Genomic DNA, 18,545 nt, shown 5'->3' on the forward strand with positions numbered 1-18,545 from the left:
AGAGGCACAGCAGGTGCGCCGGGGGGCGGAAGACGGTGCCTCAGTGCCTCTCTCCTTCTGACATTGTTAAAAAAAAAACAGCAAATTTATAATTATTTATATTTTTATATGCAGGTAATGTCCTCAAGTTCTTAATAACCACTTTTTCCTCTCTCTCTGTTTGTGTGTCTTGTCTCTTTCAAACAGGTGCCGGTCCTCACCTCTGCAGTGCTGCCGTCTCCTGTAACGCTGCATCGTTCTAAGCTACTTTTTCTTTCTTTTTCTTTTCTTCTTGTAGTTTTTGTCCTCAGGTGATGTTTGAAGTGTCTGTGTTGTGCAGCTGGTCTGGTCTGTCTCTAGACAGTCCAGGCTGCACCCATCAGTAAATGATGGAGGCTCACAAGGACAACACACAAGTTTCTGAAATCTGCGTGAGGGTTTCTCCGACGAAGTGAGGGCCGCGAGGCACAGCTCCCCGTCCCCCGGTGACCCTGCTAGGTCCAACTTCTTAGGGAAACCCTCTGCAGAGGAGCCGAGACAGCCAGGAACTTTGAGTTGTGTTTGTCCACTCAGGCATCATTCATACTTGCTGTGTAGGCAAGTTCCTGTCAGAAGGAAGAGGCACAGCAGTTGCGCCGGGGGACGGAAGACGGTGCCTCAGTGCCTCTCTCCTTCTGACATTGTTAAAAAAAACACAGCAAATTTATAATTATTTATATTTTTATATGCAGGTAATGTCCTCAAGTTCTTAATAACCACTTTTTCCTCTCTCTCTGTTTGTGTGTCTTGTCTCTTTCAAACAGGTGCCGGTCCTCACCTCTGCAGTGCTGCCGTCTCCTGTAACGCTGCATCGTTCTAAGCTACTTTTTCTTTCTTTTTCTTTTCTTCTTGTAGTTTTTGTCCTCAGGTGATGTTTGAAGTGTCTGTGTTGTGCAGCTGGTCTGGTCTGTCTCTAGACAGTCCAGGCTGCACCCATCAGTAAATGGTGGAGGCTCACAAGGACAACACACAAGTTTCTGAAATCTGCGTGAGGGTTTCTCCGACGAAGTGAGGGCCGTGAGGCACAGCTCCCCGTCCCCCGGTGACCCTGCTAGGTCCACCTTCTTAGGGAAACCCTCTGCAGAGGAGCTGAGAGAGCCAGGAACTTTGAGTTGTATTTGTCCACTCAGGCATCATTCATACTTGCTGTGTAGGCAAGTTCCTGTCAGAAGGAAGAGGCACAGCAGGTGCGCCGGGGGGCGGAAGACGGTGCCTCAGTGCCTCTCTCCTTCTGACATTGTTAAAAAAAAAACAGCAAATTTATAATTATTTATATTTTTATATGCAGGTAATGTCCTCAAGTTCTTAATAACCACTTTTTCCTCTCTCTCTGTTTGTGTGTCTTGTCTCTTTCAAACAGGTGCCGGTCCTCACCTCTGCAGTGCTGCTGTCTCCTGTAACGCTGCATCGTTCTAAGCTACTTTTTCTTTCTTTTTCTTTTCTTGTAGTTTTTGTCCTCAGGTGATGTTTGAAGTGTCTGTGTTGTGCAGCTGGTCTGGTCTGTCTCTAGACAGTCCAGGCTGCACCCATCAGTAAATGATGGAGGCTCACAAGGACAACACACAAGTTTCTGAAATCTGCGTGAGGGTTTCTCCGACGAAGTGAGGGCCATGAGGCACAGCTCCCCGTCCCCCGGTGACCCTGCTAGGTCCACCTTCTTAGGGAAACCCTCTGCAGAGGAGCTGAGAGAGCCAGGAACTTTGAGTTGTGTTTGTCCACTCAGGCATCATTCATACTTGCTGTGTAGGCAAGTTCCTGTCAGAAGGAAGAGGCACAGCAGGTGCGCCGGGGGGCGGAAGACGGTGCCTCAGTGCCTCTCTCCTTCTGACATTGTTAAAAAAACACAGCAAATTTATAATTATTTATATTTTTATATGCAGGTAATGTCCTCAAATTCTTAATAACCACTTTTTCCTCTCTCTCTGTTTGTGTGTCTTGTCTCTTTCAAACAGGTGCCGGTCCTCACCTCTGCAGTGCTGCCGTCTCCTGTAACGCTGCATCGTTCTAAGCTACTTTTTCTTTCTTTTTCTTTTCTTCTTGTAGTTTTTGTCCTCAGGTGATGTTTGAAGTGTCTGTGTTGTGCAGCTGGTCTGGTCTGTCTCTAGACAGTCCAGACTGCACCCATCAGTAAATGATGGAGGCTCACAAGGACAACACACAAGTTTCTGAAATCTGCGTGAGGGTTTCTCCGACGAAGTGAGGGCCATGAGGCACAGCTCCCCGTCCCCCGGTGACCCTGCTAGGTCCACCTTCTTAGGGAAACCCTCTGCAGAGGAGCCGAGACAGCCAGGAACTTTGAGTTGTGTTTGTCCACTCAGGCATCATTCATACTTGCTGTGTAGGCAAGTTCCTGTCAGAAGGAAGAGGCACAGCAGGTGCGCCGGGGGGCGGAAGACGGTGCCTCAGTGCCTCTCTCCTTCTGACATTGTTAAAAAAAACACAGCAAATTTATAATTATTTATATTTTTATATGCAGGTAATGTCCTCAAGTTCTTAATAACCACTTTTTCCTCTCTCTCTATTTGTGTGTCTTGTCTCCTTCAAACAGGTGCCGGTCCTCACCTCTGCAGTGCTGCCGTCTCCTGTAACGCTGCATCGTTCTAAGCTACTTTTTCTTTCTTTTTCTTTTCTTCTTGTAGTTTTTGTCCTCAGGTGATGTTTGAAGTGTCTGTGTTGTGCAGCTGGTCTGGTCTGTCTCTAGACAGTCCAGACTGCACCCATCAGTAAATGATGGAGGCTCACAAGGACAACACACAAGTTTCTGAAATCTGCGTGAGGGTTTCTCCGACGAAGTGAGGGCCGTGAGGCACAGCTCCCCGTCCCCCGGTGACCCTGCTAGGTCCACCTTCTTAGGGAAACCCTCTGCAGAGGAGCCGAGACAGCCAGGAACTTTGAGTTGTGTTTGTCCACTCAGGCATCATTCATACTTGCTGTGTAGGCAAGTTCCTGTCAGAAGGAAGAGGCACAGCAGTTGCGCCGGGGGGCGGAAGACGGTGCCTCAGTGCCTCTCTCCTTCTGACATTGTTAAAAAAAACACAGCAAATTTATAATTATTTATATTTTTATATGCAGGTAATGTCCTCAAGTTCTTAATAACCACTTTTTCCTCTCTCTCTGTTTGTGTGTCTTGTCTCTTTCAAACAGGTGCCGGTCCTCACCTCTGCAGTGCTGCCGTCTCCTGTAACGCTGCATCGTTCTAAGCTACTTTTTCTTTCTTTTTCTTTTCTTCTTGTAGTTTTTGTCCTCAGGTGATGTTTGAAGTGTCTGTGTTGTGCAGCTGGTCTGGTCTGTCTCTAGACAGTCCAGACTGCACCCATCAGTAAATGATGGAGGCTCAAAAGGACAACACACAAGTTTCTGAAATCTGCGTGAGGGTTTCTCCGACGAAGTGAGGGCCATGAGGCACAGCTCCCCGTCCCCCGGTGACCCTGCTAGGTCCACCTTCTTAGGGAAACCCTCTGCAGAGGAGCTGAGAGAGCCAGGAACTTTGAGTTGTGTTTGTCCACTCAGGCATCATTCATACTTGCTGTGTAGGCAAGTTCCTGTCAGAAGGAAGAGGCACAGCAGGTGCGCCGGGGGACGGAAGACGGTGCCTCAGTGCCTCTCTCCTTCTGACATTGTTAAAAAAAACACAGCAAATTTATAATTATTCATATTTTTATATGCAGGTAATGTCCTCAAGTTCTTAATAACCACTTTTTCCTCTCTCTCTGTTTGTGTGTCTTGTCTCTTTCAAACAGGTGCCGGTCCTCACCTCTGCAGTGCTGCCGTCTCCTGTAACGCTGCATCGTTCTAAGCTACTTTTTCTTTCTTTTTCTTTTCTTCTTGTAGTTTTTGTCCTCAGGTGATGTTTGAAGTGTCTGTGTTGTGCAGCTGGTCTGGTCTGTCTCTAGACAGTCCAGGCTGCACCCATCAGTAAATGGTGGAGGCTCACAAGGACAACACACAAGTTTCTGAACTCCTCTGCGTGAGGGTTTCTCCGACAAAGTGAGGGCCGTGAGGCACAGCTCCCCGTCCCCCGGTGACCCTGCTAGGTCCACCTTCTTAGGGAAACCCTCTGCAGAGGAGCCGTGACAGCCAGGAACTTTGAGTTGTGTTTGTCCACTCAGGCATCATTCATACTTGCTGTGTAGGCAAGTTCCTGTCAGAAGGAAGAGGCACAGCAGGTGCGCCGGGGGGCGGAAGACGGTGCCTCAGTGCCTCTCTCCTTCTGACATTGTTAAAAAAAACACAGCAAATTTATAATTATTTATATTTTTATATGCAGGTAATGTCCTCAAGTTCTTAATAACCACTTTTTCCTCTCTCTCTGTTTGTGTGTCTTGTCTCTTTCAAACAGGTGCCGGTCCTCACCTCTGCAGTGCTGCCGTCTCCTGTAACGCTGCATCGTTCTAAGCTACTTTTTCTTTCTTTTTCTTTTCTTCTTGTAGTTTTTGTCCTCAGGTGATGTTTGAAGTGTCTGTGTTGTGCAGCTGGTCTGGTCTGTCTCTAGACAGTCCAGGCTGCACCCATCAGTAAATGATGGAGGCTCACAAGGACAACACACAAGTTTCTGAACTCCTCTGCGTGAGGGTTTCTCCGACGAAGTGAGGGCCGTGAGGCACAGCTCCCCGTCCCCCGGTGACCCTGCTAGGTCCACCTTCTTAGGGAAACCCTCTGCAGAGGAGCCGTGACAGCCAGGAACTTTGAGTTGTGTTTGTCCACTCAGGCATCATTCATACTTGCTGTGTAGGCAAGTTCCTGTCAGAAGGAAGAGGCACAGCAGGTGCGCCGGGGGGCGGAAGACGGTGCCTCAGTGCCTCTCTCCTTCTGACATTGTTAAAAAAAACACAGCAAATTTATAATTATTTATATTTTTATATGCAGGTAATGTCCTCAAGTTCTTAATAACCACTTTTTCCTCTCTCTCTGTTTGTGTGTCTTGTCTCCTTCAAACAGGTGCCGGTCCTCACCTCTGCAGTGCTGCCGTCTCCTGTAACGCTGCATCGTTCTAAGCTACTTTTTCTTTCTTTTTCTTTTCTTCTTGTAGTTTTTGTCCTCAGGTGATGTTTGAAGTGTCTGTGTTGTGCAGCTGGTCTGGTCTGTCTCTAGACAGTCCAGGCTGCACCCATCAGTAAATGATGGAGGCTCACAAGGACAACACACAAGTTTCTGAAATCTGCGTGAGGGTTTCTCCGACGAAGTGAGGGCCATGAGGCACAGCTCCCCGTCCCCCGGTGACCCTGCTAGGTCCACCTTCTTAGGGAAACCCTCTGCAGAGGAGCTGAGAGAGCCAGGAACTTTGAGTTGTATTTGTCCACTCAGGCATCATTCATACTTGCTGTGTAGGCAAGTTCCTGTCAGAAGGAAGAGGCACAGCAGGTGCGCCGGGGGGCGGAAGACGGTGCCTCAGTGCCTCTCTCCTTCTGACATTGTTTAAAAAAAACAGCAAATTTATAATTATTTATATTTTTATATGCAGGTAATGTCCTCAAGTTCTTAATAACCACTTTTTCCTCTCTCTCTGTTTGTGTGTCTTGTCTCTTTCAAACAGGTGCCGGTCCTCACCTCTGCAGTGCTGCCGTCTCCTGTAACGCTGCATCGTTCTAAGCTACTTTTTCTTTCTTTTTCTTTTCTTCTTGTAGTTTTTGTCCTCAGGTGATGTTTGAAGTGTCTGTGTTGTGCAGCTGGTCTGGTCTGTCTCTAGACAGTCCAGACTGCACCCATCAGTAAATGATGGAGGCTCACAAGGACAACACACAAGTTTCTGAACTCCTCTGCGTGAGGGTTTCTCCGACGAAGTGAGGGCCGTGAGGCACAGCTCCCCGTCCCCCGGTGACCCTGCTAGGTCCACCTTCTTAGGGAAACCCTCTGCAGAGGAGCTGAGAGAGCCAGGAACTTTGAGTTGTGTTTGTCCACTCAGGCATCATTCATACTTGCTGTGTAGGCAAGTTCCTGTCAGAAGGAAGAGGCACAGCAGGTGCGCCGGGGGGCGGAAGACGGTGCCTCAGTGCCTCTCTCCTTCTGACATTGTTAAAAAAAACACAGCAAATTTATAATTATTTATATTTTTATATGCAGGTAATGTCCTCAAGTTCTTAATAACCACTTTTTCCTCTCTCTCTGTTTGTGTGTCTTGTCTCTTTCAAACAGGTGCCGGTCCTCACCTCTGCAGTGCTGCCGTCTCCTGTAACGCTGCATCGTTCTAAGCTACTTTTTCTTTCTTTTTCTTTTCTTCTTGTAGTTTTTGTCCTCAGGTGATGTTTGAAGTGTCTGTGTTGTGCAGCTGGTCTGGTCTGTCTCTAGGCAGTCCAGGCTGCACCCATCATTAAATGGTGGAGGCTCACAAGGACAACACACAAGTTTCTGAAATCTGCGTGAGGGTTTCTCCGACGAAGTGAAGGCCATGAGGCACAGCTCCCCGTCCCCCGGTGACCCTGCTAGGTCCACCTTCTTAGGGAAACCCTCTGCAGAGGAGCCAAGAGAGCCAGGAACTTTGAGTTGTGTTTATCCACTCAGGCATCATTCATACTTGCTGTGTAGGCAAGTTCCTGTCAGAAGGAAGAGGCACAGCAGGTGCGCCGGGGGGCGGAAGACGGTGCCTCAGTGCCTCTCTCCTTCTGACATTGTTAAAAAAACACAGCAAATTTATAATTATTTATATTTTTATATGCAGGTAATGTCCTCAAGTTCTTGTTAACCACTCCTTCTCTCTCTCTTAGGGAAATCCTTTGCAGACTAGTTTTTCAGAGCTATGAACCTTTTAGTAATTTGGCCTCGACATCATATTTATATAAAACTAAATTTTCAGTGAACATTTGCACCCCACTCGGTCGCGACAGATGGCCACCCCTTTCTGAGCCTGGTTCTGTCGGAGGTTTCTTCCTTTTAAAAGGGAGTTTTTCCTCCCCACTGTCGCCAAGTGCTTGCTCATAGGGGATTTGGGGGCTTTGTTAAAACAAGTGCTGATAAGTTCAGTGGCATCAATTTTAGGACTCAGCAAATATGTAAATGGATGTTTCGTCATCAAGTGACGAAACATCCATTTAAAACATTCACCAGTTTTGTTTAGTTGTGTATAAATATGATTTCTGGGACACTAAGGCTAAACACAGACTAATTTGTACAATTAGGGGAAAAAATAAATACAAAATTTAAACAAAATAGATGTGTCATTGTTTCATTTAGATTTCAAATAGCACACCATTTGATGTCAACATATGTTTTTTACATTTGCAGTGCTGGTGTTATATTCTTATATTTCACATATTCACATATTTACTGCTTCTTGGCTAGCTTTGTTCTCAGTTGTTATCCAATTTTAAAACTATAAAATAGAATAAAGACTATTTTTAGTTTACTTTGTTAATAAAGAATTTTTTTAGAATTTTCAGAAAAACTACCATTATACATAGCTAAATAAGTAAGTACAAAGTAATTAAAATTTTATTTGGATAGCACTTTTCAAGATAAAATCACAGAGTACTTCAGAGAGAAATTAAAACATAAAAAATTAACCACAAGCAAGTTTTAACAGATACATTTTTAGCTAGATCAGTGAGTCCCTAGATCCCAAGCTCAAAGGGGGAGAGTTCGAGACTCTGGGGGCAACAGTTTGAAAAGCTCTGTCACTTTTTGTTTTCAGCCTCGTATGATGGACAACCAGCAAGCCCTGATCACATGATCTTAGGGCCCTGCTGGGAATTTATGGATATTAAAGATCTCTGATATATGTCGATGCCTGTTCATGCAGAGCCCATAATGTCAAAGTCATTCTTAAGGCACACTCTGAATTTATTGGGGAGCCACTGCAGCTGGATCAGCAGGGCTGTGGCATGAGAGTACTTGGAAGACAAGGTCAGAAGCCTTGCAGCAGCATTCTGAACACCCTGAGCATGACACAATTGACTCAGCACTTTTTCTTAAATGATAATAACAGGAGCAAACCAGCGATTTAGCATGAGCATCCAAAGTCAGAGCTGACTCAAAGTTTACTCCAAGATCCGTAGTAGAGGATTTGCCAAATGTAGCAAGAGGACCTAAATTTTCCATAATCTTGGGCACAAATTTATCGGGAGCACAAACAAGGACTTTGGTTTTCTCCTCATTAAGTTGAAGAAAGTTATCATCCATCCAACCTCTAATGGAGTCTATGCGCCTATGCAAAATCTGTAGTTTGGAAACATCTTGGGGCTGAAAGGAGATGTACAACTGAATATCATTTGTACGACACAGCTAAGTGTTTTGCAATTTGGCACAATTTAAAAAGTTTTAATTTCTTCTGTAGAAATTAAACAGCAGAAATTAAGCTTTCTTGGTCATTTTTTGAAAAAACAAAAACAAAAAACAGCCAACACCACTGTACAAAACAGTAGACTGGTGCATAATAACCAAGCGAATCATGCACAAAACAGATTTTAATGGAAAACTGTCCATGAAGTACACAGAGAGAGAGAGAGAGTTGTGCAGGAAGTGCGATTTTTGTTGTGGTGGAAGCAAAACAGCAAAAGTAAGAGGGAATTAATAATGATATTTATTACATTTGAAGCATAGTTTTGATCTTCTTTTGCTGCTTGTTCATTCAGTTTTGGTTGAAGAGTGACAAAACCTGCAGCTTCAGAATCTGTCGGATGTTGGCTTTCAGCCCCGGCGGCGTGTCGGGTGGGGAGCCGACAACTCACAGATTTTGAAGTGTCGGGGCCGCACTTTGTGTTTACATCTTTGTGTGGAATCTGTTTACCTGCTTTCATTTGCTGTTTTAGCTGTTTGGTGGTTTTTGAAATAGCTTTAACCTGAGATTCTGGCGATTCTTACAAAATACACATTTATTCAAAAATCGATTCAGCATTTAATGAATCAATATCGCATTTTTCAAGCTATAATCAATTTGAATCAGAAAATCTTTTTTTTTAAACCCACTCCTATGAAATATTCACACCAGGCTATGTGACAACAACAGCAATGCCACATTCCTTCATCATTCTTCCTTATTCTGAGGCTTGGTTTCAGCAGGCTGTCTTGAGGATGTTTAAGTGCTTTGAGTTGCTGCTAATGTAAAAGGATGATTAGATTTGTGGATTACTGCAATGAATAGTGGAACAGATGTACCTAATAAAGTGGTTGCTAATTACATGTAGCATGACTTTGCTGGACTATACATCGTGCTTTGTTCTCAGATTGCCTGATTGTATAAAGTTTTCAAAAAAATCTACTCTACATTAGGCCTATGTAACCAAGGTAACATCTGACCCCACTTCCGGAAATCCCTTCATTGTGGCGGGAATGAGCTCTGTATAACTTCCGGGTCGATCTGCTGCACCTCCCCTGCTACATGTCATCCCAGAATGCATTGTGTGCATTGTGTCACTTAACCACTGCCTAGGTGTGCTGTAAAATGATTCAAATTAATAAATTATTCTTAGTTTTATGTAAGGGGATGTTGTAACACTTCTAAAATATGTTACAACCTACCCCACCTCTGTCATCAATTGTTTAGCTAACTGTATTAGCATAGTTACCCCGAGGGGGTGCATCACAGTTTAGCTAAGAAATCAGAATTTAATCTCCTGTAAGCCATATCATTTTATCTGCAAACAAAGTTTTGTGTTGTTACATCAAAATCCCTTTTTCTCAATAAAATCTGCATGCCCTATTTCTAGCCCTTAAGTCAGGGATAGAGGTGGGTAAACACTGAAATGATCATATGACTCCTATCTTATTGTTCATTGATGGAATTGGGGGTGTTGCAACTGTCCCCATGTTGCAACCATACCCCCCTACATACCCTGTCCAGGTCTCTCTTGGAAATTAGATTTTTAATCTCAATCTCAACAGAGACAAAGTCCATCAAGATTTTTTCCCCAAATTAGGATTTTTATATTTTTTTTCTTGCATGTAATTTGCATTTTATTTTGAAAGGCGTTTTTTCTGGAAAATTGGGTCTTTTGCAACTAAAGGTTAGAAAATGCACTCAAAGCAGGTGCTTTCAGGTTTTGCCAAAAAATGATTGGTATTCAAACAGCTGTAAACAGGTTTTTAGCCTATAATCTGTCAAACAAATGTCACACAAATCCCTCAGGGATTATATCAAATCATTATAAAACAGAAGGAACATTGGTAGAAGCTGCGATCAGTTTCCAGGTTAAAAAAACGTCATTGACAAGTGAGGATAAGGGGGCAAGAGGGGAGCAGAAATTGCGACAAATGTAAAATCATTCATTAGGATACGTACAATAACGCAAAGTCAAAATTGTGTCAATCCAGTTGGATGCAGCCTATTCATCAATATTGGTAAATGTATTACAAATAGAAAAAACATTGAAAAGTTGGATTTGGATCAGGTTTCGGCACAAAAGAACCAACGGCCGCGTTTATGCCGATACAACGAAATGATGATGAACTGAGTTCTAATAGTAAAGTAGAAAAAGCGGGATTTGTTTCTTGCCAAAGCCATTGGTGGATCACAATATAATGCTTGTTTTTCTGCGCTTAACAGCCTTAACTGCTGCCACAGGATAGACCCTGGTCAGCTGTTTATTGAGCGAGTCACAAGCACACCGCAGGAAAAATAAAGATTTACAGTTTTTCGATTGTTTGCATTCACTGCTTCTATCTTTGATCGTTAACTCGGGGTAGGCGGGCCTGCTCTCCCACCAGGGGGCGTTCCGAATTTCACTATTTAAATGCGGTTCTGGATGACTCTAACTGTAACGGATTCTGTGAGGCTGATATCGCTGACAACTAAAATTGGTTAATGGACGTTTTGCTTACCTGGAAAATGTGATTTGTAAGAGTGAAAACAATCAGTAGTGCAGCATTTAAATTAGCCTCTGTCCTAGAGCACTATTAGCTGAAAGATGGACGGTGGCCTCAATAATTATGTAATTATGTAACTCAATTATGATGCTGCCATTCTTTGAAATTTGTCCCACAATAAGGACTCTTGTCTGTTGCTAAACTCCAGCTGCTTTGTGTTCTGCTTTACCATTACAAAGTTACAGATAATTATTTATTAGCACCTTCTTGATCAATTTTAAGCAATTATTTAGAACAACATTTCGATTGTCAAACTAATAGAAATCCGGTGTTTGCCATCCTTTACATTTTTTTTTTAGCTTTTCTAATGTACACTGTACATTGGTACAGATGGTAGAGAGTCATGGGTAAGTGATGTAAACATTAAGAAAAATCTTTGTTTTTTTTATGTCTATAATTTCAGTTGTTTACCATTATTGCACCACATAAATAGATTCTTCTATATGTCATGAAGTCGTTGTTAACTCAAATCAATCATCGTTTTCATTAGTTGCTAACCCCGTATTGATAATGTTTCAAAAGAAAGTCACAATTTGTTATGGAGTGATCTTATTTTTCATTGTCATTATTGTAGTTTCTGAATATGGTGCTGGGGATGGTTGACAACAGCAAAACATTAGGAAAATGTCTGCATCAAATTGTCATAGTCCATGTGGAGCATAATCCAAGTCTTCATTTTCATTATTCTTAAAGACCTGTCAGGTGTGTGATGTGGTCAGTCATGTTTTACAGATGATAGGTAGTTTGGGTAGTTCAAATCATACACCTGGATACATGTTGTTCTTGTTGCTGACATTTTATAATTGAACTTGAATCTGTGTTGGGGTAAATAATTGATAGTTTTCGTGTTCTCTGTATCTGCCTTTTAGGAGGATCCCACCAGTAAGTGTCCGCATTATGTATGCACTTGGGATTACAACCTTGTTCCCAAACTTGAAGGACCCAGATTCAAAGAATGGTTATGTAAGTAATGATGTTATGATGCATACATGCTCTCAGTGTCATAGTCCTGGGTCTGTGACCCAGTTTTTATGCAATTAGACTTTTTTGATTCTGGTTTACTTGATAAATGCCTACACCTGCAGATATGGCAGTCAGTGGTCTGTAAAAATATTTTGTTGTTGGCTTTTCTGATGCAGTGGTTAAAGAAATCATATGATAAGACTAATTCAGGTCAGTTTGTCATTCAGGCAGTTTACCAAGTTATTCCCTAATGGACCCAAAATAAATAAATGTAAAAAAATATGTCATTGTGTAACAATTGATTTAAATAGACCTCTAATGCATGATGCCATATCTGGCTTTTTGACATGTAGCACTGAACAATCCCACCAGTCAGGAGTTTTCTTCACTTGCTACAAACAGTGTAGGTAGGGTAGCAGGTAATCAATACTGAACAAATATCTCTCTTGCTCTTAATTCGACAGGAACATTTCTATGATCACCAGAGTGGTTCTGGTTACCTGGCATGGAGATTGAAAACTGTGCAGCGCAACAGTACTGAAGAGATGAAGAAATCAAAGTCAGCTTTTCAAGACAGCCCCAAGACTCTTCGCAACTTCGCAACAAATGCGAGACAGTTGTCAGGTGATGAATGCAAGGAAGCTATGTCAGTGATGAGGCACTCGACTGACATGAAAGTTGTCAAAGAGAAAATGAAGGTGACATTTCAACATAGGCAAAAAGTGATTCAAGATCCAGCCACAGCTTCTTCTGTCCTGGACCTTTTCCCAAGATTTCTGGATACACCTGGCTTGGTAAGGCATAAACTGATTGACTGACAGCTGTGTGGTTCCTTTGTTTGTTTGCTTATTAATGCGTTCTTTCTATTGTCACATTTTGTGTTTCAGATTGACCAAGACTTCACAATGCTGTTTGGGGAGGAAGTGTCTGGTAAATTCCTTGCAAAGTGGCCAACATTCTTTAAGCCAAGAATCATCAAAGATTGCAAAAATCTGTCTCAGAGTACAGAATTGGATGAGCTGCTCGTTTCTGCACAGGGTGACTCTGACGAGGGTGGTAAGTTGGAGATGGTAGACTTCACATGCCTTTACAGCATTTTCACAATTCCCACAGCACAATCTATTAGTGGACCATACTATTAAATCAAAACATGTTTTGGCACCTTTACAACAAATTGGAATACAGCTGTCAATTTTATAAATTACATTGGATTTCTGTTCATTTCAGTATGGTATGAAAAGGAATTTACAAACATGGTAAACCTGAAACTTTAATGGCATTTAAAGTTTGACAAAAAAAAAGTTACATAATGTTAGTATTGTTATGACTCAATATTTACGTCACTTGGTGGCCAGAAGATTTTAAGTGTCTTGAAATGAATTTTCATACCATACTGAAGACAGTGGAAAACTGCTTTATTTGAAAAATTATCAGTTATCTAAAACTGAAAAATTATCAGTTATCTAAAACTGAATAACATTGAATAAATGACTGCTATGGACCTTTAAATGACAGTAATTGCGATTATCCTAATTCCTATTCTGTAGTTTGGGACTGCGAGTTGGCTGCCATTCTTTTGCTGCTTCACTTGTTACCTCCAACATCTAAAGGAAGGAAGTCTTCAAAGATTAGCACATCAGATGCTGCTCACCACCTAATGAAATTCATGAAGGTATGATTTGTAGAAATGTGTTAAAGTAGCTTTCTCTTTTGATGAGAAAAGATCCAGATTATCAGATGTTTTAAGAGGGCAAGGGGCTCCACTGTGCAGCAGATATATCTATGCCAGACAGGCTTGGTGTTGCAGCGCCAGCACATTATTGTTTCCATTAAAACTAAAATTACACATTGGAACAAAAATAACTGTGGGCCCGAAGTAAAACATTTTAATATTGTCTTAATTTTAGGCAGCAATGCTGCCACTCAACATCCGATTACCAATTTTGTTTAATGTGAATCATTTGGTTTCTTTCACTCCCTCAGGTGGGAGGTAGCATGGAGACTTTTCTTAAGGCTGGCCCCACTCAGCCATTCCTCCTGTGTGTTGGAGAAAGAAAGAACATCATCCAGAGTTTCTTCATTGTCCTAGATCAAAAGGTCATTCCCTGTGTGACGCAGACGGGAGTTGCAGCTTTTGACGAGCTTTTCAAGGCACATTTTGTATTTGCCGTGTCCTATGACGAAGCATTGCACAACTTCTACACATTCATCCAGACCACCGTGTATGGCATTGATGTTGGCAACGTGAAGGAGAGTCCTCGGGTCAGGGAAATCGGAGCAAGAATCCTTCACAGTACAGTCTAAAGACATTGACTATACAGCACTTTGACTGGAAATGTTCTTGTGTTACTTTTGCAAGATACACCACACAAGTTGCTCAGTGTTATTTAGACATGTCAAGTTTCAGCAAAGTTTTTGCGTTTGACCTTTGGACAGCCTAGATATTAATTTATCTTTTACAAGCAACACCTCTTCCAAGCACATGGAGACTTTGTTGACTCAGAGGTCATCAGTAATTTTTATTTTGAGCCTGCACCTTATGATAGAACCTCTGTTTCACAGCCTGTAAATGTGGCTCATCTTGTGACAGGCAAATACTAGACATGTGTAGGACTGTTATTTCTCAACTACAATCCTCAGGAGTTCTGAAAGTACTGTGCTGTGTTTAGTTGGTTCATTGGAGGAAAGTGTTAATGACATACAAGCACATGCAAAACAATCTGTTGTTGAATGTTTGTCATCAAGAGAAACCTCGGAAAAGTTGAATGTTTTGACCAGCTTGAAAATCCATTCTCATATCTTAACAGAATCTAAAAGGATGAGACATTTTGAGCAAAAATGGAAAATAGCTGAACCTGTAGAGCATGTTTTCCTGTGTGTTTTGATGTACTTAAAGCTTGTGCATGATCTAAGTAATTTAGAGACTGAAGAAATGATCAATGGTCACTTAAATGCATTTGTTATTGAGGATAAACTGGATGCTGTTGCACTGATCTGTGTAGATAATGTGGTGTATTATAGACCTTACAATGGGCAATTTTCAAATGACACTAATGACAAAATGTAGATTGTCCAATATTGTAGTTTTGTATATCTTTATGCGCTGTTTGTTTGTGGTGTATCTGCTGTTTGAATACAGAGTATTTTGAACACTGTCCTGTTGTTTCTTTTAATGGGTAGAGTGTCTGTAGCTGTGAATAGTTTATTGGAGTTTATTGTAATTTGGCTAGTATTGATGATTTGACTGACACTAGTGTTAGTGTTAGACAATCAACACTATTCAGTGTTAAAATTTTAAACACCAGGGCTAGTGTAAAGTACTACCAACACTATTTGGTGTTACTTTTTAACACTTAACACCAGTGTAGAATATTGTTGACACTGGTCAGTGTTAGACAGTGTTAATCTTTAACTCTGTACAGTGTTAAAATAACACTAGGTCATTGTTAAAAATATAACACTTTGAAAAGTGTTAATTTAACACTCAAAAGAGTGGACACATATAGACACTTTTCTAGTGTTAAATTTAACACTCACAGTGTCAATTTAAAACTGGCGATTTTGCTGTGTATACTGTAAGTAATGTACAATAATGACAATGTAATTACTAATATACTACAAAATAAGTTATGTTAAGAATATATGTTGATTTTATACAGTATTCACTATATATGTACATAATCCTACATATCTCCCAGTGTTTCCACGTGGTCGACAGCAATACCCTATCTCCTTTTTCTCTCTCTCTCTCTTTTATTTTAATATCGAGAGGTCTCTTAGCTCTCAGCAGGAACTGCTTAGTTCAATTTATTTCATTATATTGCTGTCTCAGCCTTGCCCTTTGTGCAGTTATATTTTCTTTTGGGTGACCTTAATTTTTGTTCTTTTTTTAAAATTAATTTTTCATTTATTTAATTTTTGCAGATTTGTGGTTTCTGCTCCTATGCATAGCTCTGACTGACAGCCACTTAGCTTTTTTCATGGCATTATAATTTAGTTTACATTGATTTGGAAAGCAGCGCTACAGGTCACAGTGTACTACAGAATGGAAAATCAGGCACAGGGCCTGTTCATAAGAGTCTCTTTTATGGGCTTTTATGGGGGGCTTTTAATGGAGGGTGTCTGGGGGGTGGGAGTAGTTTTAAGGTGATTATACCAATCTGAGTGCTTGCTTTTCAATATTAATTATCAGTGGGCTCTGTCTAATTCTGTTTGGCATGCATTTGCTTTATGTATATGTGCATCTGTAGAACTGGGTGTTTGTCCAAACATTATAGCTGTGTCTGGGTGAACCACATCATACAGTATAAGTGAATAAAACTAATTTGAAAAATGAATTGAACTAAAGTGAATTTAATTGAAAAAACAGCAAAAAAAAAATGTAAGTCACAAGTCCTACATTTTAAATCAAAACATCAGTTTTCTTCATATTCACAGATATGTCCCTTTGTTTTCAGACATTGAAACATTTATTTAACAATTTTGCCTCTGTATACAAGCACAGTGGCTTTAAATCAGACAATCAATATGTGATTCAAGTGCTTTAATTTAAGGAGTATTAGAAAAATATTTCTTTAACTGTGTCTGAATTACAACCATTTTTATACATAGCCTTGTGGCACACTTCTAATATAACGATTGTTGAGCCTTTACAGTCAGTGACTTACATGCTGAATCCATGGACATCAACAAGCGTTGCATCCTGATAGGTCTACTGAAGCTACCTTCCGTTGCTGCTCATGACTTAAATGGTCACTGAAGAACATCCCATTTCTCTGCCCTGAGAAACTCTTGGGTTGTGTTACATGCGTGTGTGAGAGCATACAGAAACCTGTTATTAACCTGTGATTGCAGAAGGCTCAACACATGAGCATGTCAGTCTTGGACCTGCACTTTTCCTCCCTTAGCTCCATCAGCACTGGCTTTATCCTTCTGCTGCTTTTGTAGTTCTGTTTATTAATTATGGGTTGAGTTGAGAGTTTCCATCAGTCCTGTTTTTGATTTTGTTTCCATTAGTTCATCTCACCAACATTTAGGGAGATGCTACAGCCTTCTTTTTCTCTTATTTATTTTTGACTAGGCGGCCACCAGAGGTTGCAAAAGTACAGACTTTCTGTACTTAAGTAGAAATACAGATACCTGTGTTAAAAAGTACTCCAGTAAAAGCTGAAGTACTGAAGAAAATTCTTTACTCAAGTACAGTGAAAAAGTACAGGCTGTGAAATGTACTCAAAGTAAGAAAGTAAAAAGCTCTTCAAAGGACAATTCTACTAACAAAGCTTCAGTAGATTTTCTTAATGTACAGGCTGTTATCAGCTGACCTGCTGTAGATTTACACAACTGAATTTAACAAGATGTATAAAGTTTCACAAGCTATCATGGCTGATGTCCATCCCCTACACTGAGACTATGCTGTTTGTACTGTCATTATACTAGACCGTACACAGTTGGTATAAAATGGTATTCAGTGAATGAGTCTAAGCGTCATCAGCAAATTAAATGCAAATTAATCTCTGGTACACTTGAACTTTGACCATGAGCACCACAGCCACTGTGCACCACAGAGTCACACACAAAGCTTTACTGTGAATTCACCACAGTACTGCAACCTAATCTATTTATCCTGCACAAAACTACCAGTATTTTCATGCAAAATTTCAATAATTCAAAGTTAGTTTGTTTTGCAGGTTTCACAATATAAAATACATTTTCATATACAAATCCAATGCGGGATTAAAATGATGACATTACATGTAATCTTTAAATCTGCAATTTATCAAGCTCAACTGAGCAGTCCTTACCTTTAAATCTAACCTCTGTTCTCCCTCTCCTGTCTGTATCTTTCTCCATCTCTGAGTGAGGTTAGCTCTCTTTCTTTTGTCTCCCTGTGAAATACAGCAGCTGGACCTTTAGCTAGCAATACACTATATGATAAACTGCACACAAAGAGTTTGTGTGTTTGCTGATGTTTGTCGAGCTGATAGAAACGTTGAATTTGAAATTGCCTGCCAATTAAAAAAACGTCACTTAACTCATGCTTCCTCCTCTTCTGTAGCGCTAGCTGGGTTAAGGACATCTGCGCTCCTTTCAGCCCACTTTAAAAAATAAGTACTCAAGTAAAGTACACATACCTGAAAATGCAACTGAAGTGCAGTAACTAATGATTTCTACTTCTTCCCACCTCCAGCGGCTCACCGTGCTTTCCTTGTCCTATCATTCTGGCAAGTTCAACTTCAGTTCATCATTTCAAATATTTATTTTTCTTCAAAATCTTTTAGATGTTTTCAAGCAAAGTTTAATCTGGCCTTTGAGTGCTTGAGTGAAACCAATACTTTGCACCTTGCTGTAAACACTGTTTTTATGAAGGCATCTCTAAATTGTAGACCAATGTCCTTAAGAGTGTTCTCTACTCCTCTAATGAAGTGTTTTCTATTTAAACACAGCAATAGTTCTGCATTCATCCATTTTAGCTATTCTCTGTGTCTTCTGTGGTATACAAAGAGAAAAGGGGAATTCATCATACTGCCACTTGCACTGTGCGCAGTGGAGCAAATTTGTGCAACAGGATCTTGCATAGACTGTTGATCAATGTGTCGGATATTTGTTTCAACACATTTAATGATCCTGTTGTGGGCTGCAGTGCATGTGTGAAAACAGGTGAGTACAAAGAAAGCAGGAGCATGACACTGATCCACCTGAACAGAAAGTCTGCATATTAGATAAAGCTAGACAACAATGACAAACACATTTTTTCTGTGTGATAAATTCAT

General features: G+C 41.0%; 1 protein-coding gene across 1 annotated transcript; it reads left to right on the forward strand.

Annotated features, from left to right (window-relative positions):
* The first annotated feature begins 11,709 nt into the window (after positions 1–11,709).
* LOC146387609 (uncharacterized) lies at positions 11,710–14,820 on the forward strand. Its single transcript, XM_084927249.1, has 5 exons — positions 11,710–11,775; positions 12,240–12,569; positions 12,663–12,831; positions 13,323–13,447; positions 13,759–14,820. The coding sequence occupies exons 1-5, from the start codon at positions 11,710–11,712 to the stop codon at positions 14,077–14,079; spliced, it is 1,011 nt and encodes a 336-aa protein (XP_084783375.1). The 3' UTR covers positions 14,080–14,820.
* Positions 14,821–18,545: the final 3,725 nt, after the last annotated feature.

Source organism: Perissodus microlepis, chromosome 5 (assembly GCF_051167445.1).
Source record: "Perissodus microlepis isolate ML-2025 ecotype Zambia chromosome 5, ASM5116744v1, whole genome shotgun sequence".
Lineage (NCBI taxonomy): Eukaryota > Metazoa > Chordata > Actinopteri > Cichliformes > Cichlidae > Perissodus > Perissodus microlepis.